Source organism: Falco rusticolus, chromosome 11 (assembly GCF_015220075.1).
Source record: "Falco rusticolus isolate bFalRus1 chromosome 11, bFalRus1.pri, whole genome shotgun sequence".
In the NCBI taxonomy this organism is placed as follows: Eukaryota; Metazoa; Chordata; class Aves; order Falconiformes; family Falconidae; genus Falco; species Falco rusticolus.
This window is the reverse complement of record NC_051197.1, coordinates 11,180,127-11,197,110: the sequence shown is the minus strand read 5'-3', so window position 1 is coordinate 11,197,110 and position 16,984 is coordinate 11,180,127. Positions and strand designations below refer to the sequence as shown.

At 54.0% G+C, this 16,984-nt stretch overlaps 1 protein-coding gene across 2 annotated transcripts; it reads left to right on the top strand.

Moving 5' to 3' along the window:
* The first annotated feature begins 338 nt into the window (after positions 1-338).
* LOC119155637 (mucin-5AC-like) lies at positions 339-15,315 on the top strand. Of its 2 annotated transcripts, none has more exons than XM_037404518.1 (5): positions 339-452; positions 10,134-10,604; positions 11,688-12,014; positions 12,178-12,344; positions 13,130-15,315. In XM_037404518.1, exons 1-5 carry the CDS (start codon positions 386-388, stop codon positions 13,172-13,174), a joined length of 1,077 nt encoding a protein of 358 aa, XP_037260415.1. In that variant the 5' UTR covers positions 339-385; the 3' UTR covers positions 13,175-15,315. The 2 variants fall into 2 exon arrangements, with proteins under 2 accessions (XP_037260415.1, XP_037260414.1); XM_037404517.1 differs by having other exon boundaries at positions 11,685-12,014.
* Positions 15,316-16,984: the final 1,669 nt, after the last annotated feature.

Below are 16,984 nucleotides of genomic sequence, written 5' to 3'. Positions count from 1 at the left end.
GGCCGCTCTGGGGATGCCTGGGCCGGTGCGGGACCGGACCGAGAGTGCGCTGCCAGAACCGGGGGTGCCGAGGACCAACCGGCGATGCTGCGGGCGGTGCCGAACCGGCCCGGGGCTGCCGGGGACCGAACGGGGACCGGATCGGGAGTGTTCTGCCCGAAACGGAGGTGCAGGGCACCGGCCTGGGGGCGGCGGGGAGGACGGTGCGGAGTCGGACCGGGGGTGCCGGGGGTGGGTGCTGGGGGGCCGGGAGTGGGGGGGGTGGCAGCGGCCCCCGCCCCGCGCCTCCGGGGCCGGACCACGTGTCGCCCGCCCCGCCCCGGCCGCCGTCCCGCCCCGGCGCCGCGCCGGTGCCGCCGGCGGAGCCAGCGCGGATCGGCCCAGCATGGAGGGGACGCGGAGCGCCCTGCTCCGCCTCGCCGCCGCCTGCTGCCTGCTCTGCGCCCTGCCAGGTACCGGGGCCCGAGGGGTACCGGGGCGCGAGGGGGAGGGCGGCCCGGGGAGTCCCGCCGGTCTCGCCGCGGCGGGGGCAGCCGTCGGGGCCGCGCCGGGGCCCGGGCTCCTCCGCCCACCGGTGGGGCCGCGGGAAAAGGGTCTGGGGCCCCCCCCCGGGGATGGAAACCGCGGAGCAGCGCCCCGAGCCCGGCCCCCAAACTCGGGCGAGGTGCCCCCAGCGCCCCGGTGGGCGCGCAGGTAAGGGCTCCCGGCGATGCTCGGCGGGGGGTGGCCGAGCCCCGCGCCCAGGCAGCGGCCACGCCGCCCGCCCCGGCCTTGCCCGTACAAGGCGGCTGCTTCCCCGGCTTCACCTCCCCGGCCCCGCGGGGAGCCCGAGGGCGCGGGCGGGGGGCGAGCAGCGAGCCCGGGGACACTCGCCCGGCAGCCCCCGGCCCTGTGGTCCCCCGTCTCAGCCCCTCGCAGCTTTTGGGTGCCTACAAGCTGCTGCTGAGCTCCCCACCGAGGGGACCCCGGACAAAGCCCGAGCTCCGCCGCCTCCCTGCCGGCATGGGGCGTCCGGCCCGGCCCGCGAAGGGGGAGGGGGCGACGTGCGTGCCCGGGAGGGGGCGGGGGCAGACCCCGGCCGCAGGGACTCCCCCCGGCTGGGTGTCGGGGCTGCTCCACCGGCAGCGCGTCCCCACGTGGGCCCGCGCAGCTGCAGCGTGGCGCTGACAGCCCCGCCGCGTGGCGGGAGCGTCCCGAGCGGGGGCTGTCGCCGTACCCCGGGACCCTGGCAGTGACCGAGTCCGAGCTGGCGTGTAAGGTCTTGCCTGGGGCTCGGGAAGCAAACGTGTTCCCTCTTCTGTGCCACTGAGTACAAACCCTTGGCCAGACCCTGGGCAGATCGCAGCGTGGTGGCGGCAGCAACAGAGACAGGGCTGGCACGTAGTAACTAGGTCTCTAGTAAGTCATTGGGCTGGTAAAAACCTCGTGTAGGTGCCTGCAGGGCTGAGCCTGGGCAGCGAGAGCCGCGCTCGGGCTGAGGTTTCGGGTGCCAGATGTAGTTTGGCTGGCTCGAGGCTGAGCACAAGGAAACGGTCCCAAACCGGCCCCTTCATGTGGGCAAAGCCTTGGGTGATGCTGCACCCCCCCCGCCAGAGCAGCTGCGCTGCGACGGGGTGACTGAGGAACAACTCGCTGACAGAGGAACAACGGGATTTCCATTGCCGAGAGGAGGAGCAGCTCAGGGCTGGCCCCGTGTTTTGCAGCGTTTCTGGCCCCCAGCACAGTGGGGTACCCCTGGGGACCCCCTGCTGCAGCTGGCTCATAGGAGAGGACACCTCTCACTGCAAACTCCAGGACTCGGTAACAGAATTAAGGTTGCACTGGGTTTTTCCTGGGATCTTTCATGCTTAGTGTCCCAACCCCAAAGTCCCTTCACAGCCTCAAGAAATGGCACCTGGGATTAGCCTGGCCCTTGTCCTCATGGCTTTTGGATCCCAGCCACAGTTGAGAGGGTAAATGTTTTGTGAAAATAGATGGCATAGAAGAGAGGCCACCAATAAAAAAAATGCCCCATGGCAAGCACAACCCTTAATGAAACACCAGAGAATCCAGCAGGATGGTGATGGTGGTAGGGAAAAGTTGACAGTCCCTAGACAAACCTGCCCAAAACCAAGCTTGTCCCAGCTCCATGAGCCGGTCTCTCCCCTGCTCCCAGCGCAGATCCCCTTTGCCCCCCTCATCCAGCAGCGGCTGCTCCGGCTCCCCGGCCAGGTTTGCTGCGAGAGCGCAGAGGGGCTCGGGCTGCCGCATCCCCCGTGCGCTGCCCACCCCAGCCTCTCAATGCAGCCTTTCTTCCTTGCCTGCGGAAACCCACTTCCTCCAGCACCGTTAGTTAGCCCTACAAATAAAACCCCCAAGTAATTTTGTTCTGGGCACTTTGCTGCTTGCCCCTCCCGTGCCGAGCTGCCTCGCGAGCGGAGGGGATGGCGCAGGGCCGGGAGCGGCAGGAGCACATAAAGCCCCATCTGTCGGCACTGGGGCCGCACACAGGCGGGCAGTGTGTCTGCTTGCAGAGCCCCGCAGCCCATTTGCCATGAATTTTTTTCCCCCTTGTTTTTCCAGGGTGAGGGGGAGTGGATGGACCCAACCCGACCCTGGCTGGATGGCTCCAGCTCTCCCGCACCCAGAACTGAGCCACAGCTCGGTCCTCTCCTCAAGGCTGGTCCCTCCAGCTCTGCGGGGTAACCACCCACCCTGCACCCCCTGCCCAGCCCCATCATGTCGTGCTGTCAGTCTTTGATGCCATTTCTGCGAGTGCTTGTCCCTCAGCCCCAGGTGTGGGGTGGATCTTGGCTCCCTGCTGCCCCTCCAAGGCCTGACCCGCTGGGCAGGGGCGAAGCGCTTGCCTCCCTCAGCTCTCTTGGCCCCATCCCTCTGGCTAAAGAGGAGGAGGGACAAGCCAAAGCATGGAGGCCCCTCTCCCTCCTTCCTCTCCGCTGAGATCCTCTGGGTGGGCAGACACAGCTCTTGCTGCAGGGGCTTCCATGGGGCCGCCTTGGAGCGGCTCTCACAAGGCTCAGGTCTGGGGACATGTCCTGAGCCCCATAGGGCGGCTCAGGTCTGGGGACATGTCCTGAGCCCCATAGGGCTGCTCAGGTCAGGGCCTGGGCACGTGCTTGCCGTGCACGACCCAAACTGCTGCTGCTCGGGGCAGGGTGGTTCATCCGAGCCCCACAGCCCATGAAACCAGTGTCTACACAGCTGGAAGGTCCTGGGGGCTGCTCAGGGCTGGGCAGGTTTCCTGATGTCTAGACTCACCTCAGCTCATGCCACACTGCACTGGAGACCAGGCTCCCTGCTGACATGGGCCTGCTATTGAGGCAACTGGCTAATTAATTTTCTCCTAATGACGTGAGTGCTTCCTCCACTGCAGCTGTGACTCCTGAGGTAAACAGGGCCAGGGCTGGCTGATGCCAGAGCTCCCTGCTGTTGCTGTATTTTTGGGGTTACGCAGCCCCAGAGAAGGGCAGGCTTCCCAGGCCTTGGTGCCGTGCATGTCCTCAGCGGCCTCTGGGAAAGGGGTCTTCATCGTGGCTCTGTCCCACCACCAAAGAACAAAGCAAACAGCGCGGGAGCTTCTTGGGCACCTTCTTACCAGGCAGGATGCTTCATAGCTGCATGTGGCCAGTGGAAAATAACTGGCTGGTGTGACAGAGTGGCTGAGTAAGGCAGCCTGCACCCCGCTTTTGCCCTGCTGCGGGAAGTCAGGATGAGCCCTCTCGCCTCTAAAGGGGGGATCAGCGATGGGGCTTCCTGCAGGCCTGTGGGAAACAGTTTCTTGCATCTCTCCCTGCCTTGGCTGGGTGGAGAAGGGCTCATGTGGCAGGGCTAGGCAGAGCATGCCAGCCTGGGGTGCTGTGTCCTGCAGGCAGGCGCTGGGGCTGGCGCTGCCCCCCTTCCCAGTTTGGGCTCCAGTACCGTGGCGTGCTCTGGGCATGTCTGTGCTGTTTTATGGGTTTTCCTAGTACTGAAGAACCTGCCCTTGGCATTTATGGTGCTCATCTCTGCTCTCACAACTCTTGCTCTGCCCTGCTTTGCCGTGCCACCGTTGGCTGGTTGTCCCTGTCCCAAACGCAGTGCCATCAAACAAGGTGGCAGCACTTGCTCCCCTTTTTGCTCCCCCAGTGGTTCACGCCTGAGACCTGGCATCTGCAGATGCCCTGGGGAAACGTCCTCCAGCCTGCCCGGGCAGGTTGGGCACTGGGCTGTCCCTCCCCAGTGCTGCACTCTCTGGGCACCCCATATCTAATCTGAGCCCCGTCTCGTGCTCGGCTCGTGGCCACCTGCCTATCAGGCTGGAAGGAGCTTCTTGGTCAGGAGACCCAGTTTCTATTCCTGTCACTTACCACAGCCCTTGCTTTGCAGCGTGCTTGGCCTGGCAGCATTCCAGGGCTGCACTGGGGGCTCGGCACGCCCAGTTCAGCCCCCCCAGTTTCACTGCCTGTGCAACAGGGCACAGCTCAGCCCACAGAGGCCACATGGAGTGTGATGAATTAACTTGTTGCTGCACAAGAGCATCACTTTGGTCCCTGAGCAGGCTGCAAGGTCCAATCTGTCCCCAAGTCCCATGGACGCTCCTTGCAGCCCATTCAGCCTCTCTCCGCTGCGATAGGGACAGTCCCAGCATCAGCCCTGACAGGGGTAACACTGGAGCCTGCAGTAAATGCAGCCCAGTGACATCCTGCCTCCACCGAGGTCCTACAAGGTATCACACTGGAGCTGATCCAGTTGCCCTCTGTACCGGATCTGCGACTCTGAGCCTCGCTTCGTTGCGATGAGGGTGTTTGCTGTACAGCATCCCTGGGTGCATCTGGCACCTACCTGAAGGGCTCCAGAAATCTCTTCTGCCACTTGTGTTTTTTCATTCCAAGCTCTGCGTTAAGGCGAAGAGGTCAGGCTCAGCTGGTATCTAATCAGCAGCTACTCCAGTTCTGCTTTTAAATGAAACAAAGAGCCTTGGTTTTAAATCCCGCTATATGGTTTTATTTGCATTTATACTGGAGCTCTTTTCCCTTGAAGAGGTTGTTTAATTACTGTTGGTTAGTAACCATAAAAATGTAATAACTGGCAACAAAAGACAATTTCTACACTTAATGGAGTGCTTTGCTAAGCGATAGGATACAATGTAATTGCTTAAATACACATAGGTTACAGCTTATGCTGTTACTTTTTAAACATTAATTTTGCACTTTACTAGGTTGTTTGCAACTTGAGCTGTTACACTTAAATGGGAATTGAATTCAGTTAGTGCACAAAAATAGCATTTCAGAAGTGTCTGGGTGCCTTTTCAGTGAATCAGAGTAGTGGTTTGACATGCATTCTGCAGGAAGCTGATTTAAGTGAGGTGCTATGTGCAGACAGTGACAGCCTGCGCAGGATACATCTGCACCAGCAGTCCTGCTCCTGCGGGCACTTTTTCTGAAATCCTGGGTGGTTGCTTTCATGTCTTTGTGCTCAGCTCTCGCCTGGGTCTCTGTGCACCTCTTCCAGTAGTGACTGCAATCTGCACCCCGCTGTCCTGCTTTCCCCTGAGCCCTAGCAGCCAGCCTGCCACTGGTCTCCTTACTTTATGTGGCTCTCCTACATCTCATTCTAGAGGGATTTCAGAAACAGTGGTAAAGCCTATGGACTGGCGTTGGGTTTGTGTTGACCCTTGGGGAGCTCAGGCTGCTGTTTCTGGCTAGGAAACCTTCTAGGTAGGAAGGGGAGTGCAGAGGATGCTGCTGGGACTGGGGCGTGTGGGTTGTGGCAAGAGCTTGTCCGCAGGCTGGCCCAGCTGAGGCCCTGCTCTGTCTCACTGCCTTCTTCTGTTCCGAGAAACAAGTAGATGGCAGGGTGACTGTTGTGGCAGGGGATGGAGGAGAGGTCCCCGCTCTGTGTGGCTATCCTGACATAGCAGTGAACGCTCAGTGCTGGTTGTACAAACCTTCCTCAGCCCCTCGGCTTGGCCCCAGCCCTGAAACTTGGGCAGGGAGCACAAAGCAGGAACAGCCTCGTCTCCTGCAGAGCTGGCTTCCTTCACTCCTCTCCGTTATGGCATATTTATACCATGTCTGGAGCTGGTGGGAGCTTGGGTTCATGTGTGGATGTCCCTAAGTGTCGTCACACAGCGCTGGAGAGGGGCCGAAGCCACGAGCTGATGCTCAGAGCCCTCCCTTCCCTCGCAGAGCAGAGACTGTTTCCCACCCTTGTCCAAGGCAGGGGCTTCTTGGCTGGCTGCATCCCTCTTCCCTTGGGACTGCTCTCTTCCCTCGCCCCTCTCATTTCCCAGACAGAGGTCACTGCAGTCAGCACTGTCCCATGGGAGCTGCCGCTACAAATCCACCAGCCCTGCCCTGATGTGGTCTGAGATCGCTGGTTCTCACCACATGCAGATGGAGCCTGGTGGTTAGCGCAGACGCAGGGCAGAAGCGGGGCTGTAGCCGGGAGACCGCCAGCCAGCTCTGCTGCAGCAGGCACTGCAGCATAACCAAAGCAAACCCACACTTGGTTCCCCATCTGGGAAACAGAGATGCTGGTATTATCAGAGCTCTTGTTTGCGGCTGGTCCTGCTGCTTCACTTGCGGTATGGTCGTAGCTGCTTTTTATTGTGAATCCAAGGGTGACTGCACCTTCACCAGCTGTCTTGGGGTGCTGCAACTGTCAGGCCTCGGAGGATCCCAGAGAAGGTGAAGGGAACTCCTTCCCTTTCCATCTGAGACAAGAGGGGCTTGGTTCCCTCCTGTCTCCAGGAGCCGATTAAGGCGATGCCTTAGGCAATGCAGCCACAGCCCTCCTGGCATGTGGTGCAGGAAGCAGAGCTCCTCCAGGAAGACACCAGAGTAACGAGCTCTGACATGCGTCTCTATAAGTAACTGATAAACAGCTGAAAACATCATCACTCAGTGACTGAAGCAGCAGCGACAGCACTAGAGCTGGGGATTTTCCAGCCTGTTGGGCACTAAGGATCCAGAGCAAACCACAGTGGTTGGACCCTGGAGGATCACAGCTGACCTGAGGTTTGCTGGGTCTCATCCAGCGCAGCCAGCTGCGGCAGCTTCGCAGCAGAGCCATGCTTTCCTGCACTGTACTGCGGGGACTGCACCGGAGCTGGGTGGGAATAGCTAGCCTGTTTGGGTGATAAAACTGCAGGAAAAAAAGTTGTGGCACTGCAGCAATGATGTAGCAAATCTTAATGCAAGACCCTGTGGGGGAGTAATTTTATTTTAAAACAAAACAAAAGTAAAACTCATTTGTGCCTGCACTCTTTAACACCTACATGCTCACAAGCACTTTGCACATATTGGGTATTTAGCACAGGTGCTTTGCTTGCTGACTGCTGGCTTTGGATGTGCCCTTACCCCTTAGGAGCTGATAGACTGTGATGTTGATCTTTTGTCTGTCTGGCCCTGAGTGACCAGGATTTACTCGCTGTCCTTTGTTTCCTTGCCCATCTTAAGGCTCTTGCCTTGCTCTCTACCTTCCTACCTTAACGGCTTGAATTTGTGTTAGCCTGGTTTAGGCTGTCCCTTTTTTCAGGCTCTCCTTTGTTTCCTGAGCTGGGTGTGCTGTGATTTGCTGGGCTGGATGACCTGCTAATCTAGGTGCCATCGACACCTGCCATGCTCAAAGGCTTCTGAGTAGGTGTCCTGCTGCCCCAGCTGTTCCCCTTCCTGCTCCATACCTGCCAATGTCAATATCTCTTCTGCAACTTTCCACAAATCAGGTTTTACACACCACAGTGCTGTGTTACGCCAGACCTGAGTCAGCTGCTGCTCCAGCACAAGCCTTTCTGCAATGGTCCTACTACACCGCAGTGGGATGCAGGGCTGGAGCAGCCCGTTCGCCTGGGCACTGCTTCCTTGGCTGTCATGGACAGTGGGCAATTCTGTGGGAAGAAGCTGTGTGGCTACTTAGAGAGAGAAGAACTTAAGGAAATACCACTCCCACTAGCTCTCCCTCTTGCAGACAGCAGGGAGCTGTGTGTGCAGCCCATCCTTATTCACAGGGTGGGAGGAGCAGTTTGTCCCCACAGCCCCTCCTGGCAGGGATGCCAGTCCCTGACACTGTGGGGAGGTGTCCTGGCGGGTATGGCCCAGACTCATCCACCCTCCCCCTGGCTTCCCTTTCCTAGTCAGAAACTGGCATGACTGTTTCAGAGTTGCTCAAGCCTTTGTGCAAGACAGCTTTCCCCAAATCTTTCCGCTGCGTGACCCCAAACACGGCTTCCCACCCTGTGGGAAGCTGTCCCAGGCACAGGCCAGCTATTCAAAGCAGCACACAGCCAGGCTCACCGCTGACTAGGCACCTGGCCACCACCTTTCCTGTTTATCCCACGGTGACAGCTCAGCTCTGTGTGTCTGCTGCATAACAGCAAGTAGTTGGGTGTTTACAGAGTGAGCATCTGCCAGTGTCCAGCCGTGATCTTTCAGCATTGCCCAGCACAGGCCCTGGAGCTGCTGCGACCTCACCCAGCAGGCACTGTGCTGAACAGCAACGCTGGGTTGAGGGCTGGAAATTGCAGCATAAGGAGCTGCGCACTTTGGTGCCTGATCCCAGGAAATACAGTGCTCAGCTTTTTTTCCTTCCAGGTGTCACTGGTGTAAGCATATCCTATGCCTTAGCTCCATTTCAGAGAGCAGCTTGCTTTGTTCAGAGGCACGTTGTGGCCAGACAGCTGGATCCAGGCAAGGCCAAAGGGAGCATCACTTACGCTTTCGGTCTCTCTGTTTAAGTTGCCCCAGCTGGGGCTCCTGTTGAGAGCTTGTTCTCCAAATGTGCTGAGCAGGGTTGTGCTGCCTGCTTGTGCGTTGCCTGCAGAAACCCTCCTGGGACCATGGCCCCGGGCCGAGGAAGCACAGCTCCATCAGGCTGCTTTGGGGTTTTGCATTCTCCAGCTGGTCAGGGTACTGCAAAGGTCTCTTGAGAGAGACGTATTGTGTCTTTTTTTAGGGCCTGTTAAGTGCTGTAGCTGGAGAAGAGCTCTGGTAACTGTGTCCATTCTGAAGAGCTTTTAAAAACTGCTGAGATTTCCCCAAAGCCTTAGTATGAGAGTGAGCTGCTTTGTTAGTAGATGAATGTTTCTTGGTTACAGCATCTGATTTGGATGCTTCTCCATGGTGGAGAGAGTAGGCATGAAGATGTATTTACTTCAGTACCTTTATTTTTTTTCTGTAGTTGGCTCATCACGCCTCTGTGGCTTGGGTAGAAACTTGAACAGAAATTGTCAAAATATTGACCGTGCAATGCGTTTAAATTGTCTGGAGTGTCCATCCTGATGTGGCTACATTTCTTTGTTTTCTTCCTGTTTACACCCTAAAAAACCCTCACAGATCCATATTTATGAACAGGGAATGTAAGACCCTTGTGGTTTTACTCCTCCCACATGCTGTCACACTGTCTAGCAGCTGTAGATCCAGGAGGGATCCTTGCTCACTGAAGGTTCCTGCTAGGGAAGCTGGCGCTGTTTGCTGTAGTGGGAGGCTGAGTAGCTCCTCATTTTTATAACAACAGTCACACCTTATGGTGGTGATGTGTTCATAAATAGCTCATGAAGGCGGCTCCTGAAGTATACCACAAGCCCTGTTAGCTGTACTACTCTCTTGCTACCCACTTCACTTTTCCCTCTGGCAGGAGCCCCACACTACTACTGACTAGCATATGCTTTACCCTTGCCAGCCACAGACTTTTTAAACGTCACTTTTCTACGCTTCATCAGAACAGGGCAGCTAGAGGGTCTACTTCCACTTTTTGCCTGCTTATATTTTTTTCTGCACCACTTCTGACTCTCAATGAACCAAGGAAGACTTTTCTAAGTTTCTCACAGAATCAGGTCTCAGGTGGTACTTTTAAAAAACCCCTAAAAAGGTTTAAAAGGTTCTCCAGGGCAGAGGGGTTAGTGATGCTAACCCCACAGACCAGGAGCACAGGGCCTGAGGCAAGGGAGGGTAAAGACAGGTCCCCTAGAACAGTTCCCTTCCTCAGAGAGGCCAGGAGGACAGAGGAGCTATTTGAAGCCCTTCCCAAGTGTGAACCTGTGCTGGATTTGGAGTTCAGGGGATGGAGAGGTTCAGTTCCTGGCCTCCCCCTCTGATTCTCCTCTCAGTGTGGGGTCTCTGACAAACTTCTCAGCATTTCTTAACACTGTTCCATAGGAGAGGGACAGAAGACAGCAGAGATCTTGATGACACCATCACCTTTTCCTAGCACGGTGCTAACCTCGCATCAGTCAAGGGAAGCCTCTGACTTCAGTCCTGTGACTACTGCCATTCCCGAGACAAGCTTGGAGAAAAACTTCACTGCTGCAACACTCAATGCCACTGGAGCCCACGCTACAGAGATGGAGGATGCTTCCATCCCTACCATCCCCATGGTAGGCACCAAGGCAGAGAGACTGCAGGCTTCCACCACTGCCAGCCCTGGGAATGTCACAGTTACACAGCATGAGCACCATAACACGAGCTTGTCAGTCAACAGCAGCACTGAAATCCCCTCCTCTGCTGTGACTGCCAGTACTCTGGAAGAAAATCAGTCCAACCACGAAGACACAGAGCCTTTCAGCACAACTGAAGAAATGGATGATGCTAGCAGCGCAACACCCACGCTTCCTCTGAACAGTGTGCCGGGTGAGGTTTTGTCTTTATTGCCTGTGCAGAAAGTCCTGCCCCAAGGACGCAGAACTTGGAAACTTTTGTAAACTCTTAAAGAAACTGGAGATAGGGAGAACAATGATACAGTAAGCACAGCCAGTTCAGTGGGACTGACTTGCAGAGGTGCTGTTAGTTCATCATCCTCTTTCCAGACCCCATTAATTATGGTATTAATTGTGCTGGGTGCTTTCTGATGAGGGCATTGACTGTTTTCAGGGACATCCTTTATATATTTCTTCCAAAACAATGTGCTTCAGCAGTGCTGCCCAGCTGGGCTCTTCCTGCACCAGCGCTGGGGGCTTGACAGGAGCCTTCCCTGCCACCTGCAGAACAGGGCAGCACACCCTCCCTTAACACAAAGCATGGAGATTGGCCGGGACAAGCATCAGCCTATCCATCCCTGTGGGAACCCCTACCCTACCTTCAGATCCCTGTGGGCAGCATGGGAACTGGCTATAGGGTCAGTGATCCCAGTCTCGCCCACCTTGGGGCCTGCCAGGCTGTCACACACACCCGACGCAAGGCAGTGGTTGATGGACCATTGATTTGCATGGTGTTCATGCACAAGCACATCTTTCATCCTGGCTTGTGTCATGGGGTCCTGGTCCTGCTGTTCTGTGACACACAGACACAGCCTCAGGGGATGCTGCTACCAGTCCCTGGGCAGCCCCCTTTGTGCTCGCCATAGGGAGGGACGAGAGACCTCTCCCAGTCTCTTGCTCTGGGGTGATGCCCGGTTCTGTGCTGAGCTGTTTGAGGCTTCTCTGCTTGGCCTTTGTCCCCAGAGGAGAGGACTTGTGGGCCCAGCTTAGGCTGGCTCCCATTGCAGATTGGCACATATGAAAACCAAGAGGACTTTCTGAGCACTGTGGCTTATAGTGTGGCTCAGCTGTGGCTGCGCTGCAGGACCTGCTTGTTTTCCAAGGGTTGTCAATAAGCTGCTTTTCCTGTAGTCCCGGCAGTCTTCCTTACAGCCTTACTTCCACCTCATCCAGTCCCACAGAACAGTATGCTTGCACTTACCCTTTGAAATAACTGCTTGTTCCTATTTTGCAGCAGCAACTAACAGCTCTCCGCTGGGGCCTTTTGATGGGCAGACTGTGGGGCCCACAGAAGCAAGGTCTGAAACCAGGCCAGGAACGAGCCCTGTGGCTGCCACAGATGGGAGCACCACTGAGCCCAGAACCTCCTCTGCTCCCATCTCCACTGTAGGGAGCACATCTTCTGCTACCGCCTCCAGTACCGTGACAGTGAGACCCCTTGTGACCAGCTCCATGTCCACCAGCACAGTTGCCATGCCCACCAGCCCATCTACACTGGGGCAGCCATTAGAGCCCATGCGCGAGAAAGCTTCTGTGCTGGATGTTGGTGACGATGAAAATCCAGGTAAATGCTCTGCTTTTGTCCCTGCTCTCACAAAACATAGCAAAGGGTTGGGGCTACCTCAGATTGCCTCTCGGTTGTACTGAGCAGAACCTGAAAAAAGAAGGCTTTGCTACTCCAGCCCCTGAAGGCTCTCCTTTGGCCTCATTCCTTGGTATCCTTGCAGAGCTACCCAGTTCTCCTTTGGATGATACAGCAAAGGCTGATCCTTTGGTAATCATCGTGATCTCCGTCTTCATTGTCATGGTGGGCATCCTAGGCCTGGTGGGCTTCTTGAGATACCGCCAGCACAACAGCCGCATGGAGTTCCGGCGCCTGCAGGACCTGCCCATGGTGAGTAATGCCTTCAGCCCAGCCTGACATGGTCTGGCTTGCCACTGGTTGCTTTGCAGTTCCCCTTCTACCACATTAACGATGCTTTGGGTATTTGCAGCAGCAGGAATGCTGATCATAACTCCTGTTCCCTCTTAGGTCCCTCTCCTTCCATCCAGGGTTTGAATCAAAGACCCAAGTCTCAAAGTTGGCCACTAAAGAAGCTTCCTGCCTTCCCCTCACTCTGCAGGGGAATGCTAAGAGCTTAAACAGAGGAAGGGGAGCTCTGAAATAACACCTTCCTAGCCTCTCCTCCTGTATTCTGATATATCTGCTTTGTGACTATGACAAAGCAGACTCTGTGCTCTGTTCCAGGGAGGTTGCCTGTCTGCATTTGACCCTTTGGGGATATAAAAGGATGTGAGGGTTTCAGAGGCTGGATTATCTCTGAGGAAGCTGCAGCTAACTCACTGCGCTTTCTGGGATAGAGGAGTACTGATTCCCTTCTGCAGCTAGCAACCAAGCGGATGCTGTTTCAAGCTGAGTGGAGTTTTCCACGTCCCTGCAGCAGGCAGGCTCTATCTGCATACACCTCTTCTCTCCAAAAGCTGCAGCAGGAGGGGAGAGTGACAGTCCAAAGATCTAGGAATTGCACAGGGACAGCATTTAGGTGGACTGCTGGGCAGATGGACACACTGTGACAGTGTGGATGAGAAGGCTGTGCTGCCTGCACAACACTCTTCCAGGCTGGGACTGTATGCCAATGTGCAGGCACCTTATTAAAGCACACTCTTCTCTACTTCTAGGATGACATGATGGAGGACACCCCTCTCTCACTCTACAGCTACTAGGCGACCAGGCTTTCCTCTGCCTGGCCAGCTGAACTTCCCAGAGGAGAAGGCCTTGAGGACTTGGTCCCAGACAATCTGCTGAGGAATAAGGGGCTGTGATTTGCACGCAACTGAAAGATCCTTTTCAGATGGCTTTTGGGTTTAGACATTTTACATAGTTCAATGTTGAAGTTTTTATGCTGGGAATCACAGCCCAAGTCTGGCCCTTTCCTCCAGGCCCTGAAGAGGTGCCTCCTCCTTTTAGTGTGGTGACCGATTAGCCAAGACAACCTTTGCCGTCATGTTCTGCATGAATCTCTTCTGTCCATCTTGGTGGCCGCTGCTTTTAAAGGAGGTGGGCAAGTGATCCATACAAGAGCTGTTAACACTGGTGGTGTCAGCACAGTGCTAGCAAAGGAGACTGCTGTTTTCTGAGAGAGCCAAGGATATGGAAATCAGTTCTCTTGGGCTCCCTCTTGTTCTGTATTTTTAAGGTTGTTTGGTTTGGTTTTTTTCTTGCACTTTTCTTGTTCCTGTTTCAGCTTTAGTCCTGGGATTGGCACTGCTTATCCTGAAACACCTACCAGGAGGATGACAGACTGCTCTGCTTCCTTCATACATGCGTACCTTTTCTCTTTAACCAGGGAAAACAGTTTTGTGGCCACTGGAGAAGTGCCCTTGCTACTTGATGTTGCTTTGAAGTTGCTGGGAGGAAAATTAACATAATTTTAGCTTAACAGGGCTTCATAAGACTCAGTCTATTGCCAATTAGACACACTAATTTGGTCTCACCAAAATTAGGATACTGTGTCTCCTATACTTGATGCTTTCAGCATATGTGTAAACTTGTTGCCCAGGTTCAGTAAATGCTTTGGTCCATTTCCTTGCCTGGATTGACACATGCCTTTCCTCAGGTACTTCCCATGTTGCTGCTAGCATCTGGTTGCTGAAAGTTGTTGTACAAAACTAGTACTGTGCTCTCCCTCCTCTGCTACACAAGGTCAAAGCTCCTTTACCTTCTAGTGTTGGTCTTTGAGCCAGATGGTGTCTTGTCATGAGGACAGATGCTGGATGTAGGTGCCTTCCTCCCCTTCCCTTTCTAGGTGTTAGGCTGATTAGATTCTGCACTTTTGCCTCAAGATATCACTGCTGTAGACAGCACCCAAGGCTCCCGAGACCCTCAAGGAAACCCACAAACGAGAGCCTCTGAGTGTAAGTCTGAGGACCTCGCCTCAGAAAGACCAGAGTGTGCATGAGTGTCTTCATGTAATTAACACCTGCTCCTTTTTTCTGATTCATTTGACTGCAGATAAACACATGCCTTCTCTAGAGTGTTTGGTTTTTGACTAAGCCAGTTGCTCCCTCAGGATACAGCAAGGGCTAGAGATTATCTACCACATTGCTCTTACAAGCCTCAGTCTCTCCTTTAAGTAGCAACACTTACTGACCACAGAAAGGACAAATGCCAGGCCTCACTAGCAAAAGTACCTTTTTTTCTTTCCAGTGCTGTTATTACTTGTCTTTGCGCAGGGCAAGGGGAATTTCCCCCATCAGCAGGGCTCAAATTATCTGCAAAGCCTAAAGATGGAGCAGAACCGGTCTGGGTCAAATAGATGCACTGGGTAAGGCAGCAGTTCCTTCTTCCTGTGTTACTACTTCCGAAGTGGCTGACAAATGGCTGCAGTGCAGTTTGGGTTCAGCTGTTGGCTTTGGCCTTCCATCTATTTATTGTAAGGATGCCCAGTAAAATAGGGAAGAAGGGTTGGTTCTCTCCTGCTATTATTGCATGAAAACTGAAGGGCAATTGTCACAGCTCCAAAGCTTTTGTATCAAGCATTGTCTGTACAGAGCAATCTCCCTAGCTACAGACTTGTTTCCCTTGCTGGAGGGCAGGGTGCTGCTGGGTTTTGGCACAGAGAGGCAAATTAGTGGTGGAAAATAGAACTCCATCCTGGCTGGAACTGGTGCAGGCTGGCATAGCTGGGAAGTGTCTCTGTATACAACTGAAAGGGCAGGGGCTGGTTGTTCTGGTTTCCCATGCATCGCTGTCCAGGGGAAAGGGGTGAGGAAGAAAAATCACCCAACACCAAAGTGCAACTTTCTTTGTAAAATATGTTAATAGTGGATTTTTTTTTTTCTGCAATAAAGTTACAAATGCCAAAGGTGCCCTGGTCCTCATATTTTCATAGCAAGCCTCTAACTGGAAAGCTTTTATAGGTCACAATGAATCCTGTGATAAATAAACAGCAGCAGTTTGGGGTAGGAAGGCTCACAGAGCTGGTACTAGTGAAAATGCCAGACAGCTATAAATCATCGTTCTGTGGGTTCAGAAGGACACCACCCCCTGTTTGTGTCACTTCTTGTCAGGGTCATTCCCTGTCTGGGTTGACTGAGATTAATTTCTATACAGTCAAATCAGATTAAATCTGTCTTAGAGAACCACACTAGACCAAACAATCTTAACATAAACCTTTAAACTCTCTTCCTTTGCCTCTGATTGAAGATATCCTTATTCTCCTCTGTTGTCGACTGTAACCCCAAACTCTGTTTACAGAAATATCCTGAAGCCAGCCTAATCCAAACCTAAGTAGCATCATCTGTCACACTTCTTTCCATTGTACAGGAGACAAAGCAAATTGAAAGGCACATACTTCTTTTTTGTTTAGCTTTATAGCTGTTTTGAACTCTTTCCTTTGGAGTGCAGACCTACTGGAGCTAAGTGCTCACTGTTTGTTTCAAAAAAGTCTAGCTCTTGCTAAAGACCTGCTAAGAGTCTCTCCTGAGCTAATAGTCTCTCCTAGCTGCACAATAGCTGGGCAAAATCATCCAGTTCATGTCACAGATTGTTGGTGCTACAAGATTTTCTACTGCAATAGGGAGCATGAAACTACTCAGTCATTGGGCTTCTGCTGTTCTTGAAACAGGTCCCACAATGAATCTAGAAAAGCAAATCCCTGAAGATCAGAGCAAACAAAGACAGTGTAGCAAAGTGCTTGCTGAGTAATCTGAAGACTTGGGGGTGAACTAAACCCTGCAGGTATTTCAGTCCTGTCCCAGCATACAACCGTACAAAACAGAATTACTAAGTAACGGAACAACATGCTGCAACTAAGCCAGTCTTCTCAGGTCTGAAGTCAGCATTATTCCGGTGGTTTATGTTCTGCCTTTTCACCACCAACCCCACTCAGAGCTGATTAATTCCTTGCAGAACAAACTGCTGAGCTAACTTGTTAGAGAGGTAGCACACAGAGTAGATCTGTGTTAGCTGCAGAGGCAGCAGCAGGACAGGCTTGTGCAGGCAGCCAGCCTCAGGAGGCATGAAGCTTACTGCCTTTGCCTAGCCAAATTCTGACCTCCCAGCCTGGTGATACAATCTCTGAGGTGGCCAGGTTTGGAGATGGACCATGGGCCACTTGTGTGAGCTTCATCTTTCCTGCGCAGCAAAGCAAACTGACAGAATCAGATGACAACTCGCCAATTTCTGCATGTCCCCGTGGAACACAGCACTTGTTTTTGATGAGACTTAATTCTAATGCCTCCTAGGCTAAGGTGCAATTATATTATTAATTAGCAAGGGGACAAGAATCAATTAAATCAAATATATTTAAATCTAAATAGGAGGGAAAGAAACGTAGTTAAAAGAAAACTGGAGTTTGAGACCCACCTGCCTTCTCTGCCCTCCTCTTTTCCTCTCTCCAGACTCATGTTTTGATGGGAAGGGGATTTGAGCAGCTGAAAAGTGATAGTTGTACAGCTACTGTGCCAAGGGCAGGGCTACCTGTGCTACCTGCCAGTTCTCTGCCCACTCAGTTGTCCTTCATGGTTCAGTGC